The 27,998-nt window shown below is 39.1% G+C and overlaps 1 protein-coding gene across 2 annotated transcripts in view; it reads right to left on the bottom strand.

Annotated features, from left to right (window-relative positions):
* Positions 1-27,998, bottom strand: part of SEMA5A (semaphorin 5A) — a 2,688,572-nt gene that overhangs the window by 821,441 nt on the left and 1,839,133 nt on the right. For both annotated transcript variants that reach the window (XM_044064865.1, XM_044064863.1), the window contains one exon: positions 20,230-20,437. In XM_044064865.1, coding sequence (XP_043920800.1) covers positions 20,230-20,437 — 208 coding nt within the window. The remainder of the gene's footprint in view (positions 1-20,229; positions 20,438-27,998) is intronic.

The raw sequence follows: 27,998 nt of genomic DNA, 5'->3' as shown, positions 1-27,998 counted from the left end.
ATATATATATATATATATATATATATATATATATATATATATATATATATTTATAGACACACACACACACACACACACATATATATATATATATATATATATATATATATATAAATATATATATGTATATGTTTCTTGCTAACGTTTTATTGCATTATTGTATTACTAGTTTTCATCTCATTGTGTTGTTGTGCATACTACTTTTTCCCTGAGCTGCTGCTTAAATGGGGAATTTTACCAGGGTCATTTACCTATCCTGGTGAACAAAAACATACGTAAAATAAAATCTTATGCCAGAAGTCGGGCATAGAGCTTAATGTTTGAACTGAGGGATGTCTTTTGGAATTTGTAGTATTTGAAAACTCCTGCTATCAGCTGCTTTGTTGAAAATATAATATCTGTAGGAGTTGAATGATTTTTGCCTTCTTGGATTCTTCTTTGCAGTCTTAAAATTAAAATTGTATGAGATGGTTCTGTTGATCTTCAAACTGTTTGCTTGCCCATTTGGCCAAGGGCCAGTGTTAGATAGACATCTTAAATTTATGTGCTTGCTTGGACTGGATAAGTTGTAAATGAAAGCAAAATCATTGTTGACCATACTGTTCTTACTAGTTCAGTTGTATTACTGGTGGTAGCTTTGATGCTCTTTCAAACAGACTACTAAATCTATTCACTATTCTTTACTGAGGGCAAGTCCACTATTAGTGCTTTGCTTGCTTACAGACCCTCTCCATTCCAGTATTTTTTCCAGATTTTTACATAATTGTATTTGGCCACTAACTGGAGGGGGGGTGCTTTTGATATGTATATGGCACTCTCTCTCTCTCTCTGGTAAGATTTGTAGGTTATACTGGGGAATGATACCGCAGTAGAAACAAAAAATTATTGATTTCAATAATTGGTTAAGTTTCTGATTTCATTCTAAGGGGATCCGGTATCTGTCTGCTTGGGATGACATGACTGACAGCCCAAGATGCTCTGCTAGAGATGTCACCCCTGGGGTTCTGGGTACTGGCTAAGGCTCTTGCCACCCCTATAGTGCCTTTTTTAGGTGGTGTTCCGAAGACCAAATTACCACCATAACAGTTATAAATAAATGTAATCTGAGGGTCATGCTGCTTAATGCTAGAAGTCTAAATCTCAAGATGCACTCGCTCGAAGCATGTCTCAAAATGGAGAACATCGACATTTGTGCTGTAATGGAGACCTGGTTTAAAGCAGCATAAAGCATCCCTGCGCTACCAGGCTATAACTCATTCCACATCTTTAGGCTCTGAAACATGGACCGAAGCTCCAAAGGCAGTGGTGTCTCCATATTCATAAAGGAGATGCACACCTCCAGACTAGTAGCCCAGCATAACGCATCTGAGGTACTTCAGGTACAACTAACATTGGGTAAGACAGCAATCCAGGTCATAGCCTGCTATAGGTCCTCAACCATTTCTCTTGACTCTCATTCCACATTCCCAAGCACCTTGGAATGTATCAAGATCCAACCCAACACTCTCATACTAGAAGACTTCAACTACCCCTCCATCAACTGAGAAAACTACTCAAACACCAATACACTGGCCCAACGCTTCCTGGAATTCATCAATTCCAATGCCCTGGACCAGCACATTTTGACCCCCACTAGAGGAAGCAACATCCTTGACCTGGTAATTACTAACATGGGTGACCGTTGCTCTACACCAATAGTCAATCCCTCCCTGGTCAGATCTGACCATAAACTAATCACCATGGAAATCCACATCTCACCCATACCCCCCCGCAAAGGTAACCACCTTGAAAAACTTCTCCAAAGCCGACTTTAGACTCCTAAAAACAGAGGTGGCTAACTTCACGGCACCCAAGCCAATGGAAAATAGCTGCATGAGTGCCGAATCATACACCAATGCACTGTATGAACATGTACATAAATGCATGCCATACCCAACAGAACCAAGATGCTCTCCTCCAAAAAAAGGAAACCAATCTGGTGTTCCCCAGCCATTAATAAACTCTACAACAGAAGGAAGAAACTGTTGCAGAAAAAGGTGAAGTCCCAAGACTGGAAAAACTCCCCTATTAGCCTCAACAAAAAGTTAAGATCCCTTATCAAATCCTCTAAAGCCAGCTATGAAGGCAGAATCACAGCAGACACTAAAAACAATCACAGAGCCTTCTATAGTTATATCAAGATCCTCCACGGCAATACCCAGATTTGCTCTGAGTTAATGCACAATGATACCTCCTATACTGAGCCAACAGATATTGCCAACATGCTGACTGACAAATTCAGTGCCAACTTTGCCCCCCCCCCCCCCCAAGGACCAATCACAATACCGGAAGAATGCCAGGCAACCAGCATTACTGCAGCACAGGTTAAAGCTGCATTGTCCAAGGCTAGGAATCAAGCTTCCATGGGACCCAATAATATCCCTGGCTGTGTTCTACATGAACTACAAAGCAAACTTGCACCACATCTGTGTGCCCTGTTCAGTCACAGCTTTGTCCTTACCAAATGGCACACTGCTACATTCATCCCTCTCCATAAAGGGGGAGTGACTACAGACCCTGGGAATTATCACCCCATTAGCCTGACGAGTCTGATATGTAAAGCTATGGAGCGCATCATCATGGACCTGAAATATAAAGATATAGGAACTCTCCAAACCCTGGACCCCATGCAGTTTAGCTTTGTGAAAGGGAGATCATGCCTGCACAACCTGGTTGACTTCTTTGAGTCAGTCGCCAGGGCTGTAGATGAAGGTAAGGCAGTGCATACAGCCTACCTCGATCAGGCCAAGGCCGTTGATACCATTCCTCACTTGGGAATCATTGATAAACTCACCAAACTAGGCATCAACCCCTATATCATTAGGTGGGTTGCAAATTGTCTCACAGATAGTGAACTCCAAATCAGAATGCCGACCAGTCACGAGTGGAGTCCCATAAGGATCGGTCCTGGGTCCTCTCCTGTTCGGCATCTACTTCTCAGAAGTCCATGCCAACACAAAGCGACTCTGGCTGACCAAGTTCACAGACAACTGCAAGCTGGGAGTCATTAACTCTCCAAGTGATGCAGACATCCTACAGAAAGGCCTCACTGAGAAAAATGACTGGTGTCAAAACAATGGCTTTAAGTTTAACACCAAAAAATACATCATCATCCCCTTTGGTAAAAACTCAGTTCCCATTAATTACCACCTCAATGGGAGCCCACTGAACACTGAAGGCATTATAACAGATCTGGGGGCGCAGGTTGACAGCAACCTCTCCTTCAACCACCACATTGCCACTGTGGTCAGAAAGTCCTTCTATGTGGCATCCAGGAGGAATCATCATCTCTTTCTACTCTTCCCTCGTATAATGCCCCATTTGGCATGTACCTCACTAGACACATGCAACAGCTGGAATCACAAAGAGGATTCTAGGCATTAAACACATGTCCTACATGGACCAACTCAAAAGACTCCAGCTACTCAGTGTCTCACATCGCCTACTTAGAGGCGATCTTTGCTTGACTTACCAAGCCATGTCTGACCCAGTGCTGTTAGAAATGCTACATCTAAAGAAATCCCAATCCCTCTGCACCACACACTCCAGAGACCTCAACCTCATTACCACAATCAACAGAACATGCTGGAGGGACAGGTTCCTCACCCAGAGACTGCCCATGCTTTGGAATAGACTTCCCATACATGTCAAGTGGAGCCCCTTGCTGTCCCTCTTCAAGAGAAATCTTGATGAGCGGATGGGTAATAGAAAGTTCATCCCGGGGATCACTCCAGTGGCTCTACTTGACAGAGGCACTGGGAACTAACGTCGGGCGGCACAATGCCAGGGCACTTCCATAGGCTAGGCTTGTAAAGGCTCCAGGGCCATTAGCCTAGTGCACACCTATGAACCTATGAACCTATAAGGAAGAAGACATCTAGAAGGCAGGTGATTATGGTCACCAAACATGACATGGGTAAGCAGCCAGATAGGGCTTCTGTCATCAATGCTGAGTGATATAGTGCACCCTACTATGTTAGCAGAGGTATTCATTTTAATCAGTGCAGGCAGGGGGCTGTCATCCACCACATCTCTTTCCTGATCTAGTACTATTATGAATAATTAGTTATCTATTATGAAGACCAATGGGCAGAAATCATCTTTCAACCATGTTGCAGCTTTAACACAGATGTGGAGGTGTTCTGTTTAGAGCAATGTTTGAAGACTATCCTACTAGCAAAAAAAAGACTATCATCACGATCAAAAATAAAAATCACCACTTGAGAGAAAAAATCGCGACATGACAAAAAAGACAATCATAAGGCCTTCTTTAGCAAACATCTCAGATGCCCAGGTGAGAGACTAAAGCAAAAATCAATAGATCACGGGACCGGAGTGAATCAAGCAAAAGGCAACATAACTCAATGAGGAAACTAAACCTAATAATATTAGGAAGACTGCTGTTTAATCTTAGCCTTTACTATAGGATACATACTCAAAGATCCAAACCCCAATGTGTCCCCACCCCCAATGAGGCGGTGCTTGACGTGGATCTCTGAAATTACCGCCCAGTGGGTTTACGAGGCCTGTCTGCAAAACCATGGAGAGGATCATAATGGAACATGACAACAGACCTTGGGGGGACCCACAGATCATGGATCCTACCCACTTTCTTGAACAAAGGCAGATCTTTTTTCTGAAACTGGCTCACCAAACAGTCACTAAGGCCATGAGTTCACACCTACAGTCTGCTGGCCTACCTTGAACACACAATAAGCTACTCAGGCATCATACCACCTTCACCAGCTTAGCAGCCCATCACCATGTAAAACAAGATGGTCACAAAACTGGCTCAAGGACAGAACACAGGAACACACAGTTGGTTAGCACAGCCATGTCAGGACTCGTCACGGTCACGAAGTCAGTCCCACGTCCGGGGCCTCAAAGTCTCTTGTTGGCATTTATTTTCACATGTATTGTTTAGACCACTTACATTCAGGAAAGCAATTCTAGGTCCTTATTTCTTATGCAGTAATTCAGATTGATTTGAGGTTGGGCATTTTTTGTACTGAAAATCAGTTTGCTTAACAATGTGTCAGTCTTGGGCTGTAGAGGGCCAGGATTTGTATGATACATGATCTCTTTAAATTGAATCAAGCCAGTGGCCATTCAGCTGCAAAGATAACTGACTACTGTGCACGTTATCGTAACTTAACATCTTCTCCTCAACACAAAAATGTAACAAATCAGTTATACCAAGTTACTGAGCATCATCATAGATGTCCAGCTTAAATCTGACCGCCACATCAGTGCTGTTGTCCAAAAAAATGCACTGAAAATTGGGGCTACTTTACAAAGCTATACTATTTCTCACTGACTACAGCAGGAAGATAACTGCAGCATCCCTTTTACTCCCTGGCCTGCCATTTATATCTACCACACCACATATCACATACACAGCTGATAATGGCACATAAAATACTACAGCATTCATCAAACACTACAGCCTTCAACAGTACAATAAAATGACATAAACCTTCAAAGAAATCTTCAGTCAAGGGACTGGCATCTAAAAGAATCCCAAAAATTTAACAATTCATATGAGGACTTCTTATATTTCAAAAAACATGGTTAATCTATGGAACAACATTCCCTTCACCAAGGCAAATAAACAATCAACTCATTTTTAAGACCACCCTTAAACTAAATATAAACAATACTAATACTAGAATTTGCAAATGTCCTGAATCTCCTGGTTAAACATACTTAAATACTCACAGCTCCTCAAGTCATATCACATTATACCACACCAACTTGCTCAACACAAAATACTCCCAATCACTCTCATTCCCACTAGGCATTTTTTACATCACCCACACTACTTCCCCATCCACATATAGTGCAACCCTATAATTCCTATTCAGACCCCCCACCTAGAAACAACTTAAACTTTATAACCATGACTATCACGCAACTCAGTCTAGTCTGTCTTCTCATAATTCTTTACAACACCACAAGTTATCACTCTAGCAATATCCCTAAACGTAGTAGCACAACACTGCATTATGCACTCTCGTATACAGACACCACACATTGTAATAATATCTGCCCACAGTTATTCAAGAACTACATAACGGACCAATTCAGGACTAAACACATATGCTCTCATTCCTACTCCAAAAAAACACAATACTTTCTCACACTCCTCACCAACCTCCAGCATCTGTATAACCATTTTAACTCTAGGCTCACCATAAGTGGGGATATCCACCCCAACCCAGGCCCAAATCCATCCTGTCCTACTCAAACTGCTCCAACACAAATGTCAGAACATAACATCCCCACTTTCTTCATCCCTGGGCAAATCAACAACAGCAGCAAAACCACCCATCTTTTAATGCTAAATAATTATCAAAAATAAAATACCTGAACTCCAGGCCACAATAGCACACTACTCCCCAGACATAGTTGCTTTAACAGAAACCTGGCTAAATAAAAACACAGCTAACTCAGAAGTTCTCCCTACCGGCTACAATATCATTAGACAAGACAGACCACTTCGTAAAGGGGGTGGAACTGCCTTACTGTACAAGTCAAACTTAACTGTCCGTCAATTACCAAACTCCTACCCCTCCCCCATTAATTGGGACATACTTATCTCACAACTTCAACTTCACCCTAAAAAGGTCATCACCACAATTGTGATCTATATTCCACCTGGTAATACACCTGCTAGCCTTGAAGACTTCTTATCCTGGTGTTCTTCCACATACTCACAAGAAACCTTTATTCTGGGGGACTTCAACCTAGATTGGTTCACCTGTATATCAGAACCACCAAGTAATCTAATAAATCACCATGGCTACCAGCAGCTAGTCCAAATTCCAACTAGATGTGATAAAAAATCTAAAAGGGAATCCATCCTTGACTGGGTCCTAACAATTCCACATTGTACCCTCACACAGGCAGTCTCCCAGACACCTTAACTGACCACAACATAATCTACTTTATACGTAGTAGAAACACAATAAAATTCTCTCCTGAGGTCCCCAACACTTTACTCTGTAATTGTGACTGGGCCCCCCTAAAAATCCTCCCACTTGACCAGGCTGTAGCATATTTCAACAAAACATTTCTACAACACCTAGACACTGTCGCTCCATTGCACAAAATCAAGGTTAGAACCTCTACAAACCCCTGGCTCAGTAAAGAAACCAAACAAATCCTCAAGTCCAGAGACACTGCCTGGCTTTGCTATCAAAAAAACAAAGAAACACAAAGCCTAACTAAGTACCAAGAACTGCGCAACCGTGCAAAAAAAATACATTAGGCTGGACAAAAAATCCTACTACACAACATTACAAACTAAATACCAACACAACCCTCCAAAACTTTGGAAAAATGTAAACCAGCTACTAAAATCCACCCAAAAGGCTACCCCCAAACCAACCACCCCTGACACTAAAGCTCCCATCGAAACACAATTCAACTCCCACTTTGTGAACTCAATTCTATCCTTAGTATCACAGGACAGTTCCTTCCTCACTATCCCCCCCAACACAAATAACACTAATACAAGCTTTCCCCTCAAAATAGTTTCCACTACTTCAATCAAAAGCATGCTCTCCAAACTAAAAACCTCATCAACAGCAGCCGACCTACTCCCCAGCTATTTCTTGAAACTCACAGCAGCTGATATTGCTATCCCAGTCTCCACTCTCATAAACAGATCAGTTGTTGAAAACTATGTGCCCAAACTCTGGAAAATATCCTATGTTACACCCATACATAAAGGCGGGACCTCCACTGAACTTAATAACTACAGACCCATTGCTTTACTCTCCCACCTGGCTAAAATCTTAGAAAAATGCATCCATACTCAGATGCTAAACTATCTCCTAGACAGCAACATCTTGTCACCTACTCAGCATGGTTTCAGACCTGCCCATAGTACCTCTACAGCCCTCCTCTGCTTCACAGACACAGTAAACCATCTCAGAAATGAAGGCCTACAAGTGTCAACTCATTTTTTGGTATGTCCAAAGCATTTGACACAGTCTCACACCAAATCCTGCTAAACAAACTAAACCAATATCATCTATCAAATTCCACTCTTACCTGGTTCCAAAGCTACTTAACTGACAGGTACCAAACTGTGAAATGGGAAAATTCTCCCTCTCCTCAGCTGCCCATAACTATAGGAGTCCCACAGGGTTCTATCTTAGGACCACTACTATTTACAGTATTCACAAATGACCTCCATACCTCCACACAGCATGCATCTATAATTCAGTATGCAGATGACACTACCTTAATCTGTGCTGCACAAAACATTCCCACCCTCCTGCAAACAACTCAACTAGCATTCTCTGATGTTGAAAACTACCTTACCAAAACCCAACTTATCCTTAATCCAAAGAAAACTCAGATTATGATTATAACCAGTTCTAACAAAAACACTAAGAGTCAATTCACTATCTACTCCACTAATGCTACTCCAATTGCTCCAGTGGCATAGGCTAAGCTATTGGGAATAACCATAGACTCCCACCTAAAATTTGATAGTCATCTCAACTTAACTATTAAAAAAGTACATGCCAAACTGGGGTCGCTCTACCGTATCAAACCATTTCTTACCAACAACACAAGATCAGCCATTGCTCGCTCCCAACTTCTATCCACCCTACTCTATGCATCTCCCATTCTGACTAATCTCAACAAAACTGAACTAAGCAAAATGGAAGCCTGCTATAACAGAACTGCCTGCTTTGCTGCAAATTGCTCATATAGAACTCATCACTGTACTGCTTTGAGACAGCTCCACTGGCTTGAACTGCCCAACCTCCTAACCTACAATCAGCTCTGCCTCTGTCATTCTGTCTATTACCTCCCCAATAAGTGTCCTGCCCTAAAAAACCTAGTACAACATCACTCAGCCAAAAGACCTCTTAGATCATCAAGCAAACTACTACTAGAAGTCACCAACAGCTGTAATAGCTTTGGAGATGCACTATATAGTAGTTCAGTGGCTAAAAAATGGAACTCTGTCCCTACAAGCATTCAAAACACATCATCCAAAGCCTCCTTTAAAGACCTCATCAGGCAACATCTCAAGCAAAGTTGGCAGTGCCATGATTGCTCCCCAGGCTAGTGAAAGCGGATAACACATACATACAAAATCTAGAGCACTTGATAATAGTTTTCAATCTTACTCACAAACACTGGCTAATCGACAATGTATGCACTGTAGCTGTGTACTATGTATGTATTCTACCTATGTTCCAAATTTCAGCTGTACAACACAAATCTATTAATTACTTTTATTTTTAAAATTAATATTTTTTTGTTTGTTCTCACAACTGTAACTGTTTATGTGCCGCATACCACTTTAAAAACATGTCTCCTGTAATTTGTGTGTATACTGATCATGTCTACATAACTAAATGTGTCTGTAATTTTTCTTTGTGGAGCTTTTCTCCCCGGGCCTCTGCTGAAAAAGGGCTTTTTCGGCTCAGTCAGACACCCCCGGTTAACAAATGTAAAATAAAATAAATAAATAAATAATACTCATGATTTCCTCTGCTTAACTACTAGAGCATTTTTCTCGACAGACTCTTTATGTCTTACTGAAGTGAGTTTACTGCACTCCTCCTATGAGAAACATAGACACTTCTCTTCTTTTATTAGTTTACAAATCAGGATTATCATAGATGCATATCACATTATTTTGGCTTCCAAAGTTTGATAGTGTCTGCTGCTTAGTGATGTTATTACATTTATACTGATAACTTCCTGCTACAGTGATGTTCTTTATTATGCATTTTGTAGAATGTACTACACTACCTTTGAATGATATTTCCTTTTTATTGTACATATTTCTTTAGACCTTGTTTACACTTTGTTATATCATACATGTATTGTTTGTTGCAGTTTTCTTCCCTGACCCTCTGCTAAAAATGGGCACTGTACCTGGTCTCACTTTCCCAGTAAACAAAAGCAAATAAATAACTAAATATAATGGAGACACTGCATACATACTACACTTCTCCATGACATGTTGATTCAAACTGCCGTCTAGGAGTAATGAATACCACATGACATTCAACTTCCAGCAGCAAGGCTAATGAAAGTTATTAGCATAATAAAACATATATATCCCATACTCGACAGTTAGAAAGCAGGGCCTACCATGGATGCAGTGATAGTTTCCATCCAGCCCAGTTGATAAGACAGATGATTTCCTGTTCTGCAAAGCAGGTACAGGATAGAAAGCACAGGGGAAAAAATCAGAAAATATGACTACTGTATTATTATTGTTTGTTTTTAATCTTTAAGTATTATTTATCATTGGCCAGTTGTTGAGTTAAGTTTAACTTGACAAAGTAATTTTTGCATGAATAGAGAGCTGTCTTATTTATTTATTTATTTATTTATTGCCACATAAGTACAGAGGTGATATGCCAACAATGATAGCCACATTTAAGCAGACTTTACACAGCCTTGTTTCTCAAATTACTCTGTTAAGTTGCCATTAGCTGTTGAAAAGAAAAAAAATAGGAATTGCAAATACTATAAATGACGTGTTAATAACTGCAAGTGTGAAGACATTTCAGAGGAAATCAATTAATTTATAGACATTCCAGCATTGCCAGTATGGCAACTACAAAATACAGTTTAGCACAGCTATATTACTAAAGGCTGATTTGACATACTGAGACAGAGAAGCATTTAAAACCTGATAAGTCTTTGTATGCACTCACTGGAATCCAGCAACTGTAAGCCATATTACTTTATTTCCCAGTCACACACTCAGCGCCATGCCACGACCTCTGTCTGATGGACAAAGATATTCAGAAACATCAACTATCTTTTCCAATTTTCAAAAATAAATGTCTTGAAATTAGTATCATCAGTTTGCAATTACCCTGTAGATTCTAGTAGTAGAACAACTAAATTGCACTAAGTGATGTTAAGATCTTGTGAATCCTAGCACACTGCTACACAAACACACACATAGGCATTCACACACACACACACACACACACACACACACACACACACACACACACACACACACACACACACACACACACACACACACACATATTAAACCCTCAGCCTCAGAGCCCACTGCAGTTATAAGAACATCTTTGCTTTTATCCTGCTCCCAAGGGCAAAAACAAATCAGATAAATTGTCTTATTACATGGACACAAATCCTTCCAGGCTACAGCTAGCTAACAACAGAAATTGCATTACTGGACAACACAAAACAAGGCAGAAAAATGTCAAATTCCTTGAAGATGATTAATATAATATCTACTCAGCTTTTGTGGGCTGCAAGAAAGGTCTGAAAAGGCTGCTAGTACTGGATGAAAATGATTTATTTTTCCATTAGTCTTCTACTTCTTGCTCTTTTTTTAATTTATTTATTTATTTTATTTATTTATTTTGAGTAGGAGGACAGCCTATTGACAAGGCTGAGACTGGCCATTCACTGAATCGCATCCCCTTTCAGGGAAAGTGTTCTGTGAGCTGAAATGAAAAAAAAATCTTACTGTATTTAAAGGTCATGAAAGTGTCTAACTTCATTACACGAAAAAGACGTGACTTGGAGATCATCATGAAATGTGTCATACAGAAGAGCGACACAATCGAGGCATTCACGACTAATAATTCCATAAATACTGCTTTTCTTTGAAAAAAATCAGTTAAAACTGAAGCGTAGTAATGACAATATTAAACCCATTCCCAGCATACATGTAATTAGATTTAATGGTAACTTGGATTTTGTGCAAAGTTTGCTGTTTTTCAGTGAGATTTAGTAACAAGTTTGCAAGGACAGTAACAATACAGATGATCCATCTTTAATTTACAATACAAATCTTATGGTCCATTGACCCTTTTTTAGCTACAAATCAGGAGATGAGGGCAAGGATAAATATAACAACTATGCGTCTTTACATATCTGGACAAATAACTGCAATTAATCAAGTAGCTTACTTAAGAGAGAACTAAAGAAGAGACATAAAAGACCAGTAAGAGGTTCCCTGTTTTGATTCTTGGCTGGGGTGCATTCTGTGCAGTCAACATGTCCTGACTGTGTTCATGTTGGCTTCCTCTGGGTGCTGTTACCTCACACATTCAAAGACATGCAGCAGGTGGACTGGACACTAATTAGCCATGTGAGTGTGTGTGTGTGTGTGTGTGTGTGTGTGTGTGTGTGTGTGTGTGTGTGTGTGTGTGTGTGTGTGTGTGTTGTGTGGAAGAACTACCATGGCAGGGCGAACCATCCTGCATTGTAAACCTTGGATCTAGATGATTGTCACTGTTGAAGTGACACCCCAATCCCATGTGCAAAAATGGGAATAAGGAGTTGTGGATAGATGGAGACAGAAAAGCCACATGAACAAAGCACGCAGGCTTAACACAAAGAGTGAACTAAAATCAAGACAGAATCCTGTACCCCAAAGCTATGAAACAGGCATCTTACCACTGAATAGTTGTGCTGTCCCACATCTGTCCCCCTGTGAACCTTTTACAGCTTACAGTTTCTTCTGTCACTTGGATTTCATCAATATTCATAAATGTACTTGTTACCAGAACACTTTGAGACAAAGTTCAGCGACTGGCTTTGTCTTCATGTCAGCAAATCAGAGTCCCAGTGTTGTGAACAGCTACTTCAAGAGATGTGCTGAGCTGTCATCGGTCACTAGAAGCAGAGAAGGTTTTGCTTCTGCTGTCCTGCAGTACATGCTGTGACACTTAATCATATCCAGGATCAGGCATCTTCTTATGGCATATTACTCTCTCTTCTTCTTTTTTTGGCTTTTCCTGGTTAGGGGTCACCACAGCGGAACTCCGGTCTGCTAATGATTAGCAGTACATTTTTATGGTGCCGAGGTACCAGCTCGACGCCCAACCTTCAACGAAGGCACACCCATTCACGCATGTCTTTTGAATGCCACTCGACCGTGGGGAGGGCATGCAGACACCACACAGAAGGCGTTCCAGCCAAGAATCGAACAGGAGAATGTCTTGCTGTAAATATACTACAGCAATGATCCTTATGACACACATAGTGCAGCTGTGTTGGGGAGTTCATCATAATTACAGATATTCAAGTAGTATGGCCATTGCAGCAGAAGGAGTTCCCACTCACCTTTCCAAGTGTCCTGTTTATTCCTTTGATTTGGTATCTCTTTTAACAAGCTGAACCATAAAGGAAGCCTTTAGGGTAACATCATACCTGCTTACCTACCTCTCTATTCAGTCTTGTATGTAGCAGTAAAGAGTTCAGAGCAGCACTAAAATGGCTTCCCCATCAAGGAAACTTAAGGAGACTATGCTGCAATATAAGGACATGATGGAAAAGTATCTTAAGTGATATGTGGTGTTCTGGAGATATCTTATTAAAAAGGAGATAACAAGGCTTCAGACAAGAGAAAGATGATCTAAAGAGTCGGTCAATCTTTTGAAGTGCGCCTGTATGATAACATGTGATCAAAATGGTGGCAACGTTGCAACTTTGAAAAGAAAAGAGCTAGAGGAAGAGAGTGACACATTCCGTTATATGAACGACTTGGATGGGAGGAGTGAAATGCTTCTTCACCTTAAGACAAACGGAATCAAAGGGAATCAAATTTGGGCAGCAGATCTGATTAAAGAAGATGGGGTGCATACCCACTTAAAAATTTGACGACACTTCTGCTAGTGCTATAACTGGAATCTTTCATGGAGACTTAGGTCAGATAGACAGGATGATGGCTGGAAAGATCCATGAAATCCAAACATGCAATGAGTGTGACCTGAGTATGCCTAGCCAATGTTTCTGTGTGTGTAATAAGTTCACATTTCTGGTCTCATTTAAGTCTTTACCTAAAACTCATACATCTTGCAGTCAAGCATTTCAAACAGCAGGCTATCTTCCTTGTAGCCAAATATGTCTTCTCACTCCAATGAATACAGGAAACTGGATGCACCAACAAAAGATGTCAATCGTAAGTGATGATCAGGTTCTTAACAGAAACTGCATAAAGCTGGACAAAATTGGGTGTGCGATATGTAAATAGTCCTGCCTCCTCCTTATGTGTAAAGCCTTTGGTGCCCTCTTGCTCCAAGCAGCACATATAAACATGGCAACAACACTGTACAATAAACTTCAGGGAAGAAGACGACCCTAAAACATTCTAGAACTATCATTGCAGATAAAACCATTCTATACCTCTGCCCAAATTAAAAAAATAAAGAAACCGTCTCATGTTTTAAAGTCTGATACAAATTTATGAACACAACTCTGTTAGTAAAAATGCTAGACACTTGGACACTTACCAATTTCGGATGGTGCAGTGGTGCAGCGGTAGCATTGTCGCCTCACATCAAGAGGTTCTCCAGTTCGATTTTCAGCTGTGGTGCCTTCTGTGTGGAGTCTGCATGTCCTCCCTGCATTCGTGTGGGTTTGCTCTGGTTTCCTTCCACGTTACAAAGACATGCATCTGGAGTGTTATTCCCTGGGCCTCTGCTGAAAATTGGCTCGTTCCAAGTCAAACTTTCCCGGTTAACAAATGTTAAATAAATACATTTATAAAGTATGTTAGCAGAACTCACTTCATTATACATATTTAATAACAACAATCTAGTTACAGGATCAAATTATGCTTCTTATATGGAACTCCAAAATGTCCACTACCTTCAAACAATTCACAAAGCATTCAGAATTATTGTGACTTTATATTTAATGTTTAACATAACTAATGACATTTTCAAGGTGAGTAATTTTTCTTAGTAATCAGCTTTGTTCTAGCTGTGTGCGACATTAAAATGTATATAGTTTGTTTTTGCAAGATCCATTCGACATCTCATGTTGAAACCAATCTAACAGTAGGACTGGTGCATGCTTGTAAACACAAGACAATACTTTATCAGAATTCCTGTATGCATGTCAGAAACTACCTGAAAAATCCAGCCTTGAACTTACTCTAACAACAGAATTACATACTACTCAGAAGTGTTTACTCAGAAAATGATCTGCCATTACTTAGAAAATAATCTTGTTATTTTTGCACATAAATAGATTTACTTATATGGGAAGTGCAGAGAGGTTCTGACAATAAAAGAGACACAAGGTCAGAAATTATGGAAACCATTTAACTAATAAAAAAATCTTTCCTGGAATTTCAGTCCGCGTGGATTCCTTATGTATGTGTGAACTAATATCTTGTTTTTCTTCTGTATCAAATAAGCTAGTATTACGAGCAAAGATACATAGACGTTTATATGAATAACTGAATTATTCAAACACATAAACTCGAACACTGCTCATGTTCAATAAACTGCTTTTTGTGTACTGTCTCTTACATAAAAACCAATAGCAGAAAAAAGTGCTTCTGGCTCCAGCTTATTTGCCTATATAAACAAAATATAGAGGATTATGATCGGGTCACCCATCATAACCTGCTTATTATGTGTTTGAAACAGAGATGCAAGGAAATTCACCTCTCGGGAGAATAAGCAGATTATGATGGGTGACCCAATCATAATTCTTTGTAGTGCACGGAGCTTTATCTGCTCCATGTACTACTAGTTATGGGGGAAAAATATCATGAAGTGTTTTGCCATAAAACTCTTAGCGCACTCTGTCAGAAAGGCATTGTAATACTGTACGTCACATTTATACTCACCTCTGTCCCGCTCAACTGCCTAGATTTTCATAGGACATCCAAATCATTGCTTTACATTTTTGGTCAGTTCCTCTTAAATTCTGTGTTTTTTAGAGAAATCACTGAGAACTGAAGTCACTAAATAATGACATACGTTTGTGTTTCAGAGTTCATATCCTTCAGAAAAAGGATACTAACAAATCCTGTTATTCAAGCAGTAAAGTTTCTTTCATGAGGTTGAGGACACATTACCGGTATGGACAGCAGGCAGAAACAAATCTTTTATTTCTGCTAGTGACGGTGAGTACTGCTGGGTTTTATTGTCTGGCACTAGACCTGACCTTAACAACTTAAGCAGGGGGCGCTTAACAATTGTTAAGGCCAGGTCACGCTCTACTCTGGAGCTTAACAGGTTTTCTTTTTGCAAATATCAGAGTGTAATCACCTTACTCAATGCACTATAAATATATAGGAACCTTCAACAATCAGCAAGGTTAACAAATGAAACACCTCATTCTGCTGACAAGGTCAACAAGAGCCTAAGCACAGTCAGAGAACAAAGTCAAAATGTATCATACTAGGTGAAAAAGGATGGCTTCTATCACATCTCAGCTGACTGATATGGTTAACACATATTAAATACCTTAGTTATATAAAAAGGTTGCTTACTACACTTCCGTAAGTCCACAAAAACAATGGCTACTACCACACTTATTACGGCAGGAATCTTCATGGACTCACTGAACAAGTATAAAATCTCACAATTGTCTTAGGAACTAAATTACAACAATAAATAAGACTATTGCATTAGTGAAAAGACAGGAGAAATCATAATGTAGCTATGGGGGCCTGTTGTGCACCCTTATTTGCTAATATTGTAATGCTGCAGTGGGAAAAACATCATGTGTTTACATTGTTTAAAACTGCACCATGGCAACTACATGTATGACTTTTGGATGACATATTTATAGCCTGGGAAGTAAGTGAGAGGGAGGCACACAATTTTGTTGAATATTTAAACTCTATTACACCCTTTTAAAATTCACTTGCAAGTATAGCTGCAATAGCATTAGCTATTTGTGTGTTTTGGTTAGGAAAGATCATAGCAAGGGGGCGATTGTAAGTGGTATTTATAGGAAGCTGACTGATTCCAAAGGTTTATTACATTACACAAGTTGTCATCCACAGCACCAAAAAAGAGGAACTGTTAAAGGACAATTCATTAGATTAACCCGAATGATCTCTGATGACCAGGTATTTGAAATGGAGGGTAATATGTTGTTAGATATGTTTTGTGCTAGGGGGTACCCAAAGGATCTGGTAAGTGATGTTTATTCTGAAGTAACAGGTGAGTTGGTGCCATTTCTCAAGACAAAGCAGGTTTACCCAATGGTGAACATGAGGGCCCTAGTTAAGGAACGCTACATGTTCATTTATTATCACCTATACACAGGAGCATGAATTTATTTATAAGACCCTTGAAAATAATTGGAAAATACTTCAATGTTTTGATGGATAAATTGATTTTGTGGTGGAAAAGCCAAGAATAGTGTACAAAGGAGGTAGATCCCTAAAGAACTTGTGGGAGATTGGAAATCAGCTCTGTGTTTGGACCAAGAAGAGAAATGGCACTTTTAAATGTGTTTTTTGTGCCCAGTATAAACATATTTTGCAAGCGGGAAAGGTTAAGGTTAATAAGCAGTTTGTGTATTCCTCGTTTCATTGTACATTTAATTCCATTGGTCTTATTTATTCAGCTAAGTGTAAAAACTGTGATAGTTTTTACATTGGTATGACTCAGCGCAGATTTAAAGAACATATTTATGAACATTTGCAGGATATGAAAACAAGCAGGTTAACAATTCCTTGTATAAACATGTGAATAAATACCCTGAGCATGAATTTGCATTTTTTGGAATTGATTCAGTATATGAAAATCCTGAACGTGGGTCATGAGCTGATTTGATAGAGCAGAAAGAAACCTTGTGGCAGCTTAGGTTGAATGCATATATGCCACCAGGTCTTAATGAGCACATTTCAATTATTAGTATTTTAAAACTTTTATCTTACAAAGTCTTTTTCTTCTTTTGGCTTTTCCCGGTTAGGGGTTGCCACAGCGGATCACCTGTCCGCTCATGACTGGCAGTGGAGTTTTACAGTGTCGAGTTGCCATCCCGGCACCCAACCTTCCACAGAAGGTACACACATGCACACACTCACACCTAGGGCCAATTTAGAGTGTCCAATCCACCTACAGCATGTCTTTGGGATGAAACAGGAGCACCCGGAGGAAACCCACGCGACCACAGGGAGGACATGCAGACTCCGCACAGAAGGCACCCCAGTCAAGGATCGAACCAGAGTGCTTCTTGCTGTGAGGCGGCAATGCTAACCACTGCACCACTGTGGCTGCCTTTTTATCTTACAAAGTCTAAATTAAATAATTGTTTTAAAATACTTAGTTTTTAGGATACATATTTTATTAGCATGCATAGTTAATGTTTTTTTTTTATTGTTAGATTGCTGAGTATTGTTTATTGGTAGAATGTGTCATATGACCTTGGAGGAGAGATATTTAAAACGTCTTTAATCAGTTGTCTGGTGTGAATTTGAAGAAGTCTGTGAGTTGGAAACATGAAAGTGCTTAATCTATTTGAATAAACTGTTGTTTTGGAGTGATGGTGAAATCATAATGTGACTAAAATGAATAAGAAACAAACAGAATTCGAACAGTACAGGAGAGCAGGGCTTCAGTACTTCAAAAGAGATGACATCAAGTAATTCTCTGTAAACAAACCAGTAAGTCAGTCATTGCTGGCATTCAAGTCTTATAAAGAAAAGAGTAATCCAGCAATACACTAGGCATAGAATCAGCAGCACAGTTAACACGAGAAATTCCAAGATACCTTGTTATGACTCATTTTCCTTGGAACCTCCAACAATATATCCTTTTTATAATAATGGTTTGATTCTTATTTCTGGCTAGTGCACCTGTTTAGATAGAGATGCTTTCTGTACCTTGGGATCACGTTAACATCTTTCAAGCGTTAAGTTTGAATATAGTAAAGGGAAATGTATGCCTTTCTGCAGAGATTTAATACCCATACAGAGCAAAAAATGTCAAAAAAAGATAAGAACACCCGTTCACAACAAAGGAGAATGTAAGGAAAAGAGGTACAAGGGAGCATTCAGGAGCTAAGTCTAGACTTGAGGATAGACAAGAAAGGGAAAATGTGATAGGGATGCATAACAGGAATGCACAAGACACTTGGGAAAAAGGATAAGGAATGAGGCCTGCTGCAATAAGTTATGGCCTCCATCTCTCTGTGATGTACGGTAGCCTTCCTACTCCCAGGTTTACTGATGGACTGTGTAGAAACCCACTCTTGGCAATAATCATTCACTGGTGGCATGAGCAGGCTGTATTGTTACATACACCACTGTACTAGGAAAGCAAAACTAAAATTATCCTGAATTGTAGCAACTATTTGTTTTCAAGTGTGAGTGAGTGTGTGTGTGTGTGTGTGTGTGTGTGTGTGTGTGTGTGTGTGTGTGTGTGTGTGTGTGTGTGTGTGTGGAGGTGAAGCACTACATTCAAGTTCTGCAAGACAGCAGATATATATTAACATAGATACCCAAAGAAGTCCTCGATCAGAAAAAAAGAAAGAAAAAAATTAAAGGGGCAGCCTCTTTTAGTATCTCTGCAGCGCAGATTTTCCATGCTACTGAAGGAATGGGGCCTAAATTGTGACATGTCATTAATATCTTCTGCCTACAACATGAACTGTAATTACAAAACTCTATCAGAAAATGGACTCAGGGTGTGGGAAGAATGGACTGAGAAAACAGTGTCACTGCTAGACCTTCCAAGTGATTTATCCTTGTCACTGTTTCCACCTACTTTCCCTGTGGAAAGTGTCTATTCCCTTTGGTAAGTGTCTATTCCTGTATCAATCTGTAGAGGTTGGTGGTTATGGACTGAGGTGTAGAGATTTCTGTACAACATGTTAACCCAGATTCTGCTAATTTCTGTACAACATGTTAACCCAGATTCTGTCAATTGCCCTGCACTACCCCAGCCAGGCCTATCCAGAAGTAAACAAATGTATGTGGAATTCACTTTTTTTTCAGAATGTAAGCTGAAACTAAAATAGAAAGGTTTTGATTCTTCCTACAGGAAATGCTGTGCCAGTCCTCTACAGTCTACATCCCTGACTCACTTTGACATGCAGGCTGAACTTTCTGCTTCTGGATTCTCCAATTCAGATACTTTCAACAATTGTAGTGCATTGTTAGTAACTGCCTAGACTTTCCCCTCCTTTCCTTGTTTTTTTATTAAGTCTGCAACTGAAAGCAATATCCACTCAAACAATATTACTATGAAACGATATTTAAACTTAAATCTCTCTTGCTGATATAAGAGCTACTTTTTTAATTTGGTTTGAGTATACCAAGATCAGGAAGGGATGCAATAAAGAAAGCAAATGTCAAGCTGACCAGTCAGGTCCACAAATAACATAAAGTAGACCACAGGTCAGTCTGTGTCCACATGAGTCTGTGTCCACATGAGTAGACTGTAAGACTGTGCTCACCTGTAACTTTTATAAAACATGCATCGCTTTAGAGGGATTCGGATCACTTGTTCTCTTAGGCCCACAAACAGTACACTCTGGCTGTGCAGAATCTGCAAGCTCCTGATTGGCTCCTGCCGTCTTGTTGGGAACAGTTCAATTTCTTCAAGTAAACAGCCACTTGATGTCTGGTTCAATGGAGAAAGGATCTTCTTTATGGTTCCATAGTCTAAAGTAAGAAAAAATGTGTATTTTTGAAGTATTTATAGATTAGCGGAAGTAATATATAAAATGCAAGCCATAAACAGAAACAGAAACAACTAAAGGCCTATTCTAAAGCTTGAAGTCTCAGGCTCACATTACTATTTTTCTTGGTAAAATATAAAATCTGAAGTTTGACTGGCCAGCAACGTTACCAGCTCCTTGCATCCTATTTATCATTTAGTTATTTATTTATTTGACATTTGTTTACCGGGAAGTCCAACTGGGTGGGTGCCCATTTTCAGCGGAGGCCCGGGAAGAGAAGCTCCAAAGACAATTAACATATTACATTAGCATATTACAGAGCAACAATAAAAGTTTTCACATACAAGAAAGAATATACAGTAACGGATCACACATAATTTTTACATATAGTAGCTGAAACGTACATTAATTACAGACATTAGATATTACTAAGGAGACTATATACATGAGACAAGTGGTCTTTACAATTATATTATTCAGATCAGTATGATTCTGCTTGATAGTTAAACATTTTTAGTTTATTATAATGTACTTAGTATGCATATCTTACAGTACACGTTGAGAGAGGAGAGGAATTACAGGAGAGGAAAAGTAGGACATAGAAACTTACGTGTTTATTAGTAAAGTGTGGGGTATGGATAGAGAAGAAGCAAAATGGAAAATTAAAAGTTAGGGGACTGTACAGTGATAATAGTAGTGTTAGGTACAGGTAAAAGAGGCATCGTATAAAATATAATAGTAAGATGGAGGGTAATGCTGTTACAGTTATAAATTAACGAGCTATTTGAATAATCTGCTGTAGAACTGTATTTTTAGATAAGCTTATAAGAGAGAGTGTGTGTAGGATTTGAGTGATGTATCTGTCCTTATAGATGTAGACATAGTGTTCCATATTTTAGCTATGGAGTCAGAATACAGAGAATACCCTGCTGATTTAGTTGGTTTATGAACAGTGAGTTGAACTTCGTTACTTGATCGCAGGTGCCATTGAGAGGAGTGTTTTTGTAGTATAGAATTTAAGGCCTGGCAGTTGGCTGAGTAATGAATGATTTTACAGTTAGTGATTAGCTGAATATATTTTAGGTAGTTGTGTAGTTCTAGCCAGTTAAGCGTTTTTAATGCAGTGCAGTGGTGGGTACTGCAGTGAGACTTTGATGCATATCTGGCTATTTTATTGTAACACTGTTTAAGTTTTTGAATGAGTGAGATTTGCAGATTAGTGAGGATTGGGCTCCGTAAAGACACGACGGCAGAAGATAACGGTCTGCAAGGGTGTATCTGGATGTGGAGGTGAGGAAGTTTCCAGTTCTGTAAGCCTAGTTTTCTGTGTGTTTTTTTTCCTTATGGCATTTTGTAGAGTCAATCAAATTTAAGGTTGTTGTCTATAGTCATGCCTAACAGTTTTGCATTGGTTAACATTTCTATAGTGGTATTATTGAGGGAGTATTTTTTAAAGTTGTGCTTTTCATGAGAGAGATTTAGAATAGAAAAGTAAAAGTTTTAGGAGTTTTGTAACCATTTTCAGTGGCAGTGAGGGATCCTTGTGTAATTTGGTTGAGGTGTGTATGGTGGTTAGAAGTACATATAAGTGTTAAGTCAGCAGCATACTGTATGAAAGTGTTGTGTGCAAGTGTAAACAGAATCTGTAAGGATATTAAAGAGGTGGGGACCAAGGACTGATCCTTGTGGGGCACCAGTGTTGACAGGGAGATAAGGTGAGAGCACTGATTGCCATTTCACTGACTGGCATCTATCAGTGAGATAACTCTTTAACCAGGTTAGGGTGTTTGGTGTTAGACCTAAGGCTGACATTTGCTCTAGTAGTTTAGTATGGCTGGCCATATCAAAGGCATTTGAGAGGTCAATGAATATGACAGAGATATCTGAAGATGGACAGAACTTCCCAGACCAGTGGTTGGCTCGTGGTAGTACAGATCCTCTCTAAGTAATCTGCTGTTGTTAGCTACTATGCATTTATAAGAAAACAAAGCCACCATCCTTTCTACAGTTGGCAAGATGTTGCCTTTTATCTCTGTCCATGTTTTACTGATAATTAGCCTTTTGCCTCCCTACTTATTATAAGGAAGTCACCCTACAAGGGCCAGCACACAACTGAAAAACTGGGTGGGTAGAACTTATTTCTCTTTTCAGGGCATTAAGATGAGAAAACCATCCTCCCTCATCTTGGAGTATTTTTCATTTGTCATGAGTCCAAGCTATTTCCCAGTACACACACACATGCACTCACATGCTCACACACACAAATACAGTTTAGATGGCATTAGAACTATAGCTTTCCAAGATAACCCCAAGATTTTTGCATATTCAATGGATGAGATAGATATGGATTTTATTTTTCAAATCAGAAGTATCCTAGCATTTTTTTCAAACAGCATAATTTTTTTTCTAAATGTATATAAAAACAAAGTGGACAATCATATGTGGAAAAAAAACAGAATTATACTGAAGCACTGACTATACAGCTGAGACAGGAGATGCCAAACAAATTAGCACTGGGTCAGTATAGCGGGTCACCTGACATTGCTACTGTCAGTCACCAAAATGGAAACTAGAACAGGGCCAAGAACAGAACTTGGTATAGCATCCAGTGGGACTGCTGAAGTACGTGGGTACAGTGTTCAGGTAATACAAAATGATAGAGCAGAATCATATAAAACAGTTGTATGAAAGGCAAAGGCATAAAGATGCCCCTTAGTTGAAAGCACATATAAGGAAAAGGCATTATTGGGACTTAGGAATGCAGCTTCCTTCTGGAACTTATAGCAAACAATGATAAAAACAAAAGTATCATTTATTTCTCTTATGTTTGGATCCCTGAAACTGCTTCATTAGCAAAGGTGATATATGAACAGTCAAGTTCCTTAAAGTAAGAAAAAAAAAAGAAAGATATAATAAAAAAAAGTCAGGGAAATAGGTGCTTAGAGGCATCTAGAAAAAAACTGGAAAACACTAACAGAGAGTCATCAGATAAATGACTGATTTGACCAAAGTCCAGCTCTGGTACTGTAGGTCTTCTCCCTTTGGGTTACAAGGTACTTTTTATTGGTATCCATTTTAAAAGGATAAATCCTGGGGAAGTTACACTTTGCTACATGTGTTTTCTTATTAAAACCTTCATTTTCAGACAAAAACTTTCTAAAAGGTGCATTCTGAAGACAGAAATACTGTTGCAAATATATAAAATGTAAATGCTCATTGCTATACATTCCTCCATTTTTTTAAGTTATTGTCATCAATCCTCTTTTGTCCAGTTTACATGGGGTTGGGGTGTCACATCAACATTAGTCAATATGACTAAATCACCTACATCCAATGTTTACACCACCAAATGGATAGCCGTTTTCTAAAATGTATTAAAATATAAACATACTGGATAGAAATGTCTTCTACTGACCTCATAGGTTCATAGGATGATACTAGGCTATTGGCCTGGAGGCCCTTATAAGCCTAGCCAAGAATTTCACCCATGTTCCCTCAAAGTCAGCACCTGTTTCCCCTGTCCAGCAGGGACACAGGTGGGATCCCAGAGGTGCATTTTCTGTTTCTCATCCAGTTGTCCAGGTTCCTCACAAAGGGGCTAGAGAGGTACTCTGCTTTACATGGACAGGGAGTCTATTCCACAGATGGCGGAGTCTTTGGGACACAAATCTATCCTGCCAACAAGTTCTATTAATGTCACAGACCAGGTTAAAGCCTTGTGTGCAGGTTGTGTGAGTGGAGTTTGACTTATGGATATGCAGCAACTCCATTAAGGCTGGATCTGAGGCAGGCCTGTATGCCAGGCACAGGTCACCTCTGAGCAGTCTGTACGAGATGTGTAGAGGGACAGGGCTTTTAGCCTATCTGTATAGGATAGGTGTTTGAGACCCCGAATTTTCCTGGTCAGGAACCTCTGTGGTCTCTCCAGCTGCTGCATGTGCTTGGCAAGGTACATGCTGAAGGGGGCATTGTACTCGATAATGGGTCTGATAAGGGAGGAGCACAGGGATGTTATGACCTCCTTGTTCCTGGATGAAATACCTTTATTTATGAGGTGGGCCATGTAGAAAGTCTTCTGTACAACGGAGGGAACATGGTGGTCAAAAGTCAGGTTGCTATCAACCTGGGTGGACTGATTGCATGCTTAGTACTTTCTTATTAATGTGATGTTGTTGTTTGTCTTTCGGCTTTTCCCAGTAAGGGGTCGTCACAGCGTTACTCCGGTCCGCTAATGATCGGCAGTAGATTTTTACGAAACGCCAAGGTGCCAGCTCAAAGCTCAACCTTCAACGAAGGCATGCCCATTTATGCACGCATGTCTTTTGAACGCTACCCAACCATGGGGAAGACATGCAGACTCCACACAGAAGGCACACCCAAGCCCAGCCGAGAATCGAACGGGAGAACCTCTTGCTGTGAGGTAGCAATGCTACCGCCGTACCACCGCGGCATCACACTTTTTTATTAATGTGATAATTAGTGGAAATGCCATTTTCCCCAAAGGGTATAATATTAGTGTGATAATTAGTGGAAATGCCATTTTCCCCAAAGGGGATAATGATGTATTTCTTGGCATTCAGTTTGAGGCCATGCTTCTGGCACCAGTCATTAGTTTGGGTAAGGCCCTCTTGAAGGATGTTAATATCACTAGGGGAATTTAAGACAACAAAACAAAACAAATGTTTACTTCTCCCACTGTCTTCTCTTATGTCACTTATGATTCTGTCACTTGCCGATAAATCTAGTAAAACACCAGATTCATAAACTTTATCTCTGTGCTTCAGATCAGTCACATACACTTCGACAGACTCTTTTGAATTCTGATTTATAGTGAAGAACAAATGTCAAATACACAAGTTTTTTTTGGCTGTCAGTGCTGCTGGTAATTCATCTTTATCGTATTTAAGACAGACTGTTACTCTTTTGTAAGATGAAATGCATTATTTATTTAACTTTATTTGTTGTCCGGTACAGTATGACGGAGTTGATATCCTTTTCAGCAGGGTCCACAGGATCAGTGTTTCACAATCAAAATACAGTCTCTGTTTTTACAAATAATACAGACATTAATATAATTATTCATTAACAATAAGGGAAAATATTAACATTAAGTACAGAATTATGTACAGTTTAAAACAAAGTAGGCAGAATATACATACTGGTACAGTGAAAGACAGGTGAGGATGAAGGAATAGAAGTGGAAAACAGCATGGCAGAAGAGCAATGTGTAAACAAAAATAAGAAAGTGGTGCGGATAAAAGGGAGTAAAGATGTGGGCTTGATAACAAGGGGACAACATATTGGTCAGAAGTATCTAACATAATTTACTTAGTAACAAATTCTGATGGAACTGGAGCAAGTCTTTAAGTTTTGTAGCAGGATGTTTAGGTTTGGTGCTGTTCTGACTCATGTCATACAATCATGTGTTACAGGTACAGACTGTTTAAGGACTGTCATGTTTTTGGTTCTGGTTCAGTTCTGATTTCCTGAGGAATGGAATTCAAACATTTTCCTACATAAAGCAAGCAGATGAAACAGTTCTGTTTATTTTTGGATTTCATAATTTATATTTGATTTAAACAGTGAGCTCTTAGCTGTCCGTATTGTATACATATCCTAATTATCTTCCTGATTGTAGAATACTACATGCCATTTTACACTGTGCACAATTAAATTATGATTCAGTTCTGTAATGGCGACAATGCTGCACAGTAGTGAGTTGTCTTAGGGAGGCTGTTAGCAAATTTGCCAGTTTTGACAGTTTTGTAAGAAGCATTTTTCTAACTGCTTTCTGGATGTTTATAAGAATGGAGGTTGCATACAGTAAAGTTGGAAGTAACAAACTTTGTGCAGTTTGTAGCTGTGGTTGAGGTTTGTATACAATTCTAAGGTTTTTCATTGCTTTTTGTTAGTAAACAGCTAATATTCCAATTGAAGATCACCTTGTGATCTATGATGACCACTGGTAGCTTTGTTTCTGCCTTTGTCTGGGCACTCAGAGTTACGAGTGACGACAGTTCAATAGGAAGGCATATGGATTAGAGGTAAAAAGCATTACTCTGGGTACTTTAGCATTTAATATTACTTGAGACTTTATAGCTTTGTGAAGTTGGATAAATATTTTGCAGAGCACATCAAGGAGGAGTTGTCTGCATACTCTGTTGAGGTTCCCTATTTAACAATGTTGTGCATATCATTGATAAATATGTTGTACAGCATGGGGACAGGAGCTGAATATGCATCCGTTTACTTAAATGTTTGCATCTTCCTCGGGATGATACTGTGGAATTGATTAAACCTAGCTGAGAAGGCATTTTTAGTAGTACACAATTAGATGCTTTAATGAATGATTTTGCTAGATCTAAGAAGAATGTTTCAGAGATGTTATCCTAATTTAGATGAAAATTTAATGCATTTAAAATATCTGTGTTGTGCCCTGGATGAAATCTATGTTGAGCAGGCGAGAGAAGATTGTTTTTAATTAAGTAACATAGAAGTTGCTGGTGACTACATTTCTCGAGTATTTTGGAGAGGTGTAATATAGCTATTCTTCTGAGCTCTAAGAATAATCTTGCCCCCCTTTATGTAGAGGAATTATCTATGAATGCTTCCACGTTGATGGCACATATTGCTCTTTGTCAGATAGGTTTATTAAAACTAAAAGTGGATAAAATACTGTTGAAGGTTTGGGTAAAGCATTGCACTGCATCATCAAATAGGATACATTTAATGGGCTCTAGTTATATTGCTGGAGTATGGAATTAAACTTGGAATCATTAAAATACTTTCATGTTTGAGTTCGGTGAATAGATGTATTGATGCTTTGCAGAGTTTCAATATCATACGGGTAGGGTGGTAACCAAACAGTGAACTCATGGACACAGGCATCTACAGGCAGGGAATATGGCTAGGGATGTTCAAAACTAAAAGTTATATGTAAGTAATAGAAAATTAAAAAAAAAAACTGTAGTAAATATATAGACATACACAGTAAAGATACATAATGTATTCAGCACCCCTTTTCTATTATGAAGAAATGCATGGAGAACGTTGGCACATTGCAATAGTGTTAGGTAAGAAATGATTAGTTATGGTAATCAGCTCCCCATACTGGAAATGTCATGAGGTTGGCTATCCCAAGTCAACAAATACTTTACTTTTTATATTAAAGTTATATGTAAGTAATAGAAAATTTAAAAAAAACTGTAGTAAATATATATAAATACACAGTAAAGATACATAATGTATTCAGCACCCCTTTTCTATTATGAAGAAATGCATGAAGAACCTTGGCACATTGCAATAGTGTTAGGTAAGAAAGGATTAGTTAGAGTAATCAACTCCCCGTACTGGTAATGCCATGAGGTTGGCTATCCCAAGTCAACAAATACTTTACTTTTTAAGGTAACAGTGACTTTAGGTGAAAAAGAAGTAAAAGTATCACATTGACAAATAAGGCAGAAGACATTTTGTATAAAAAGTACAGTTGTATCATATATACAGCATTAGGGTGAAGGATTCAACTAACGCACTTTATAGACATA

The sequence above is a fragment of the Protopterus annectens genome, chromosome 3.part0, assembly GCF_019279795.1.
Source record: "Protopterus annectens isolate FY-2018-M chromosome 3.part0, PAN1.0, whole genome shotgun sequence".
Lineage (NCBI taxonomy): Eukaryota > Metazoa > Chordata > Ceratodontiformes > Protopteridae > Protopterus > Protopterus annectens.
This window is presented reverse-complemented; position numbering and strand designations above follow the sequence as displayed.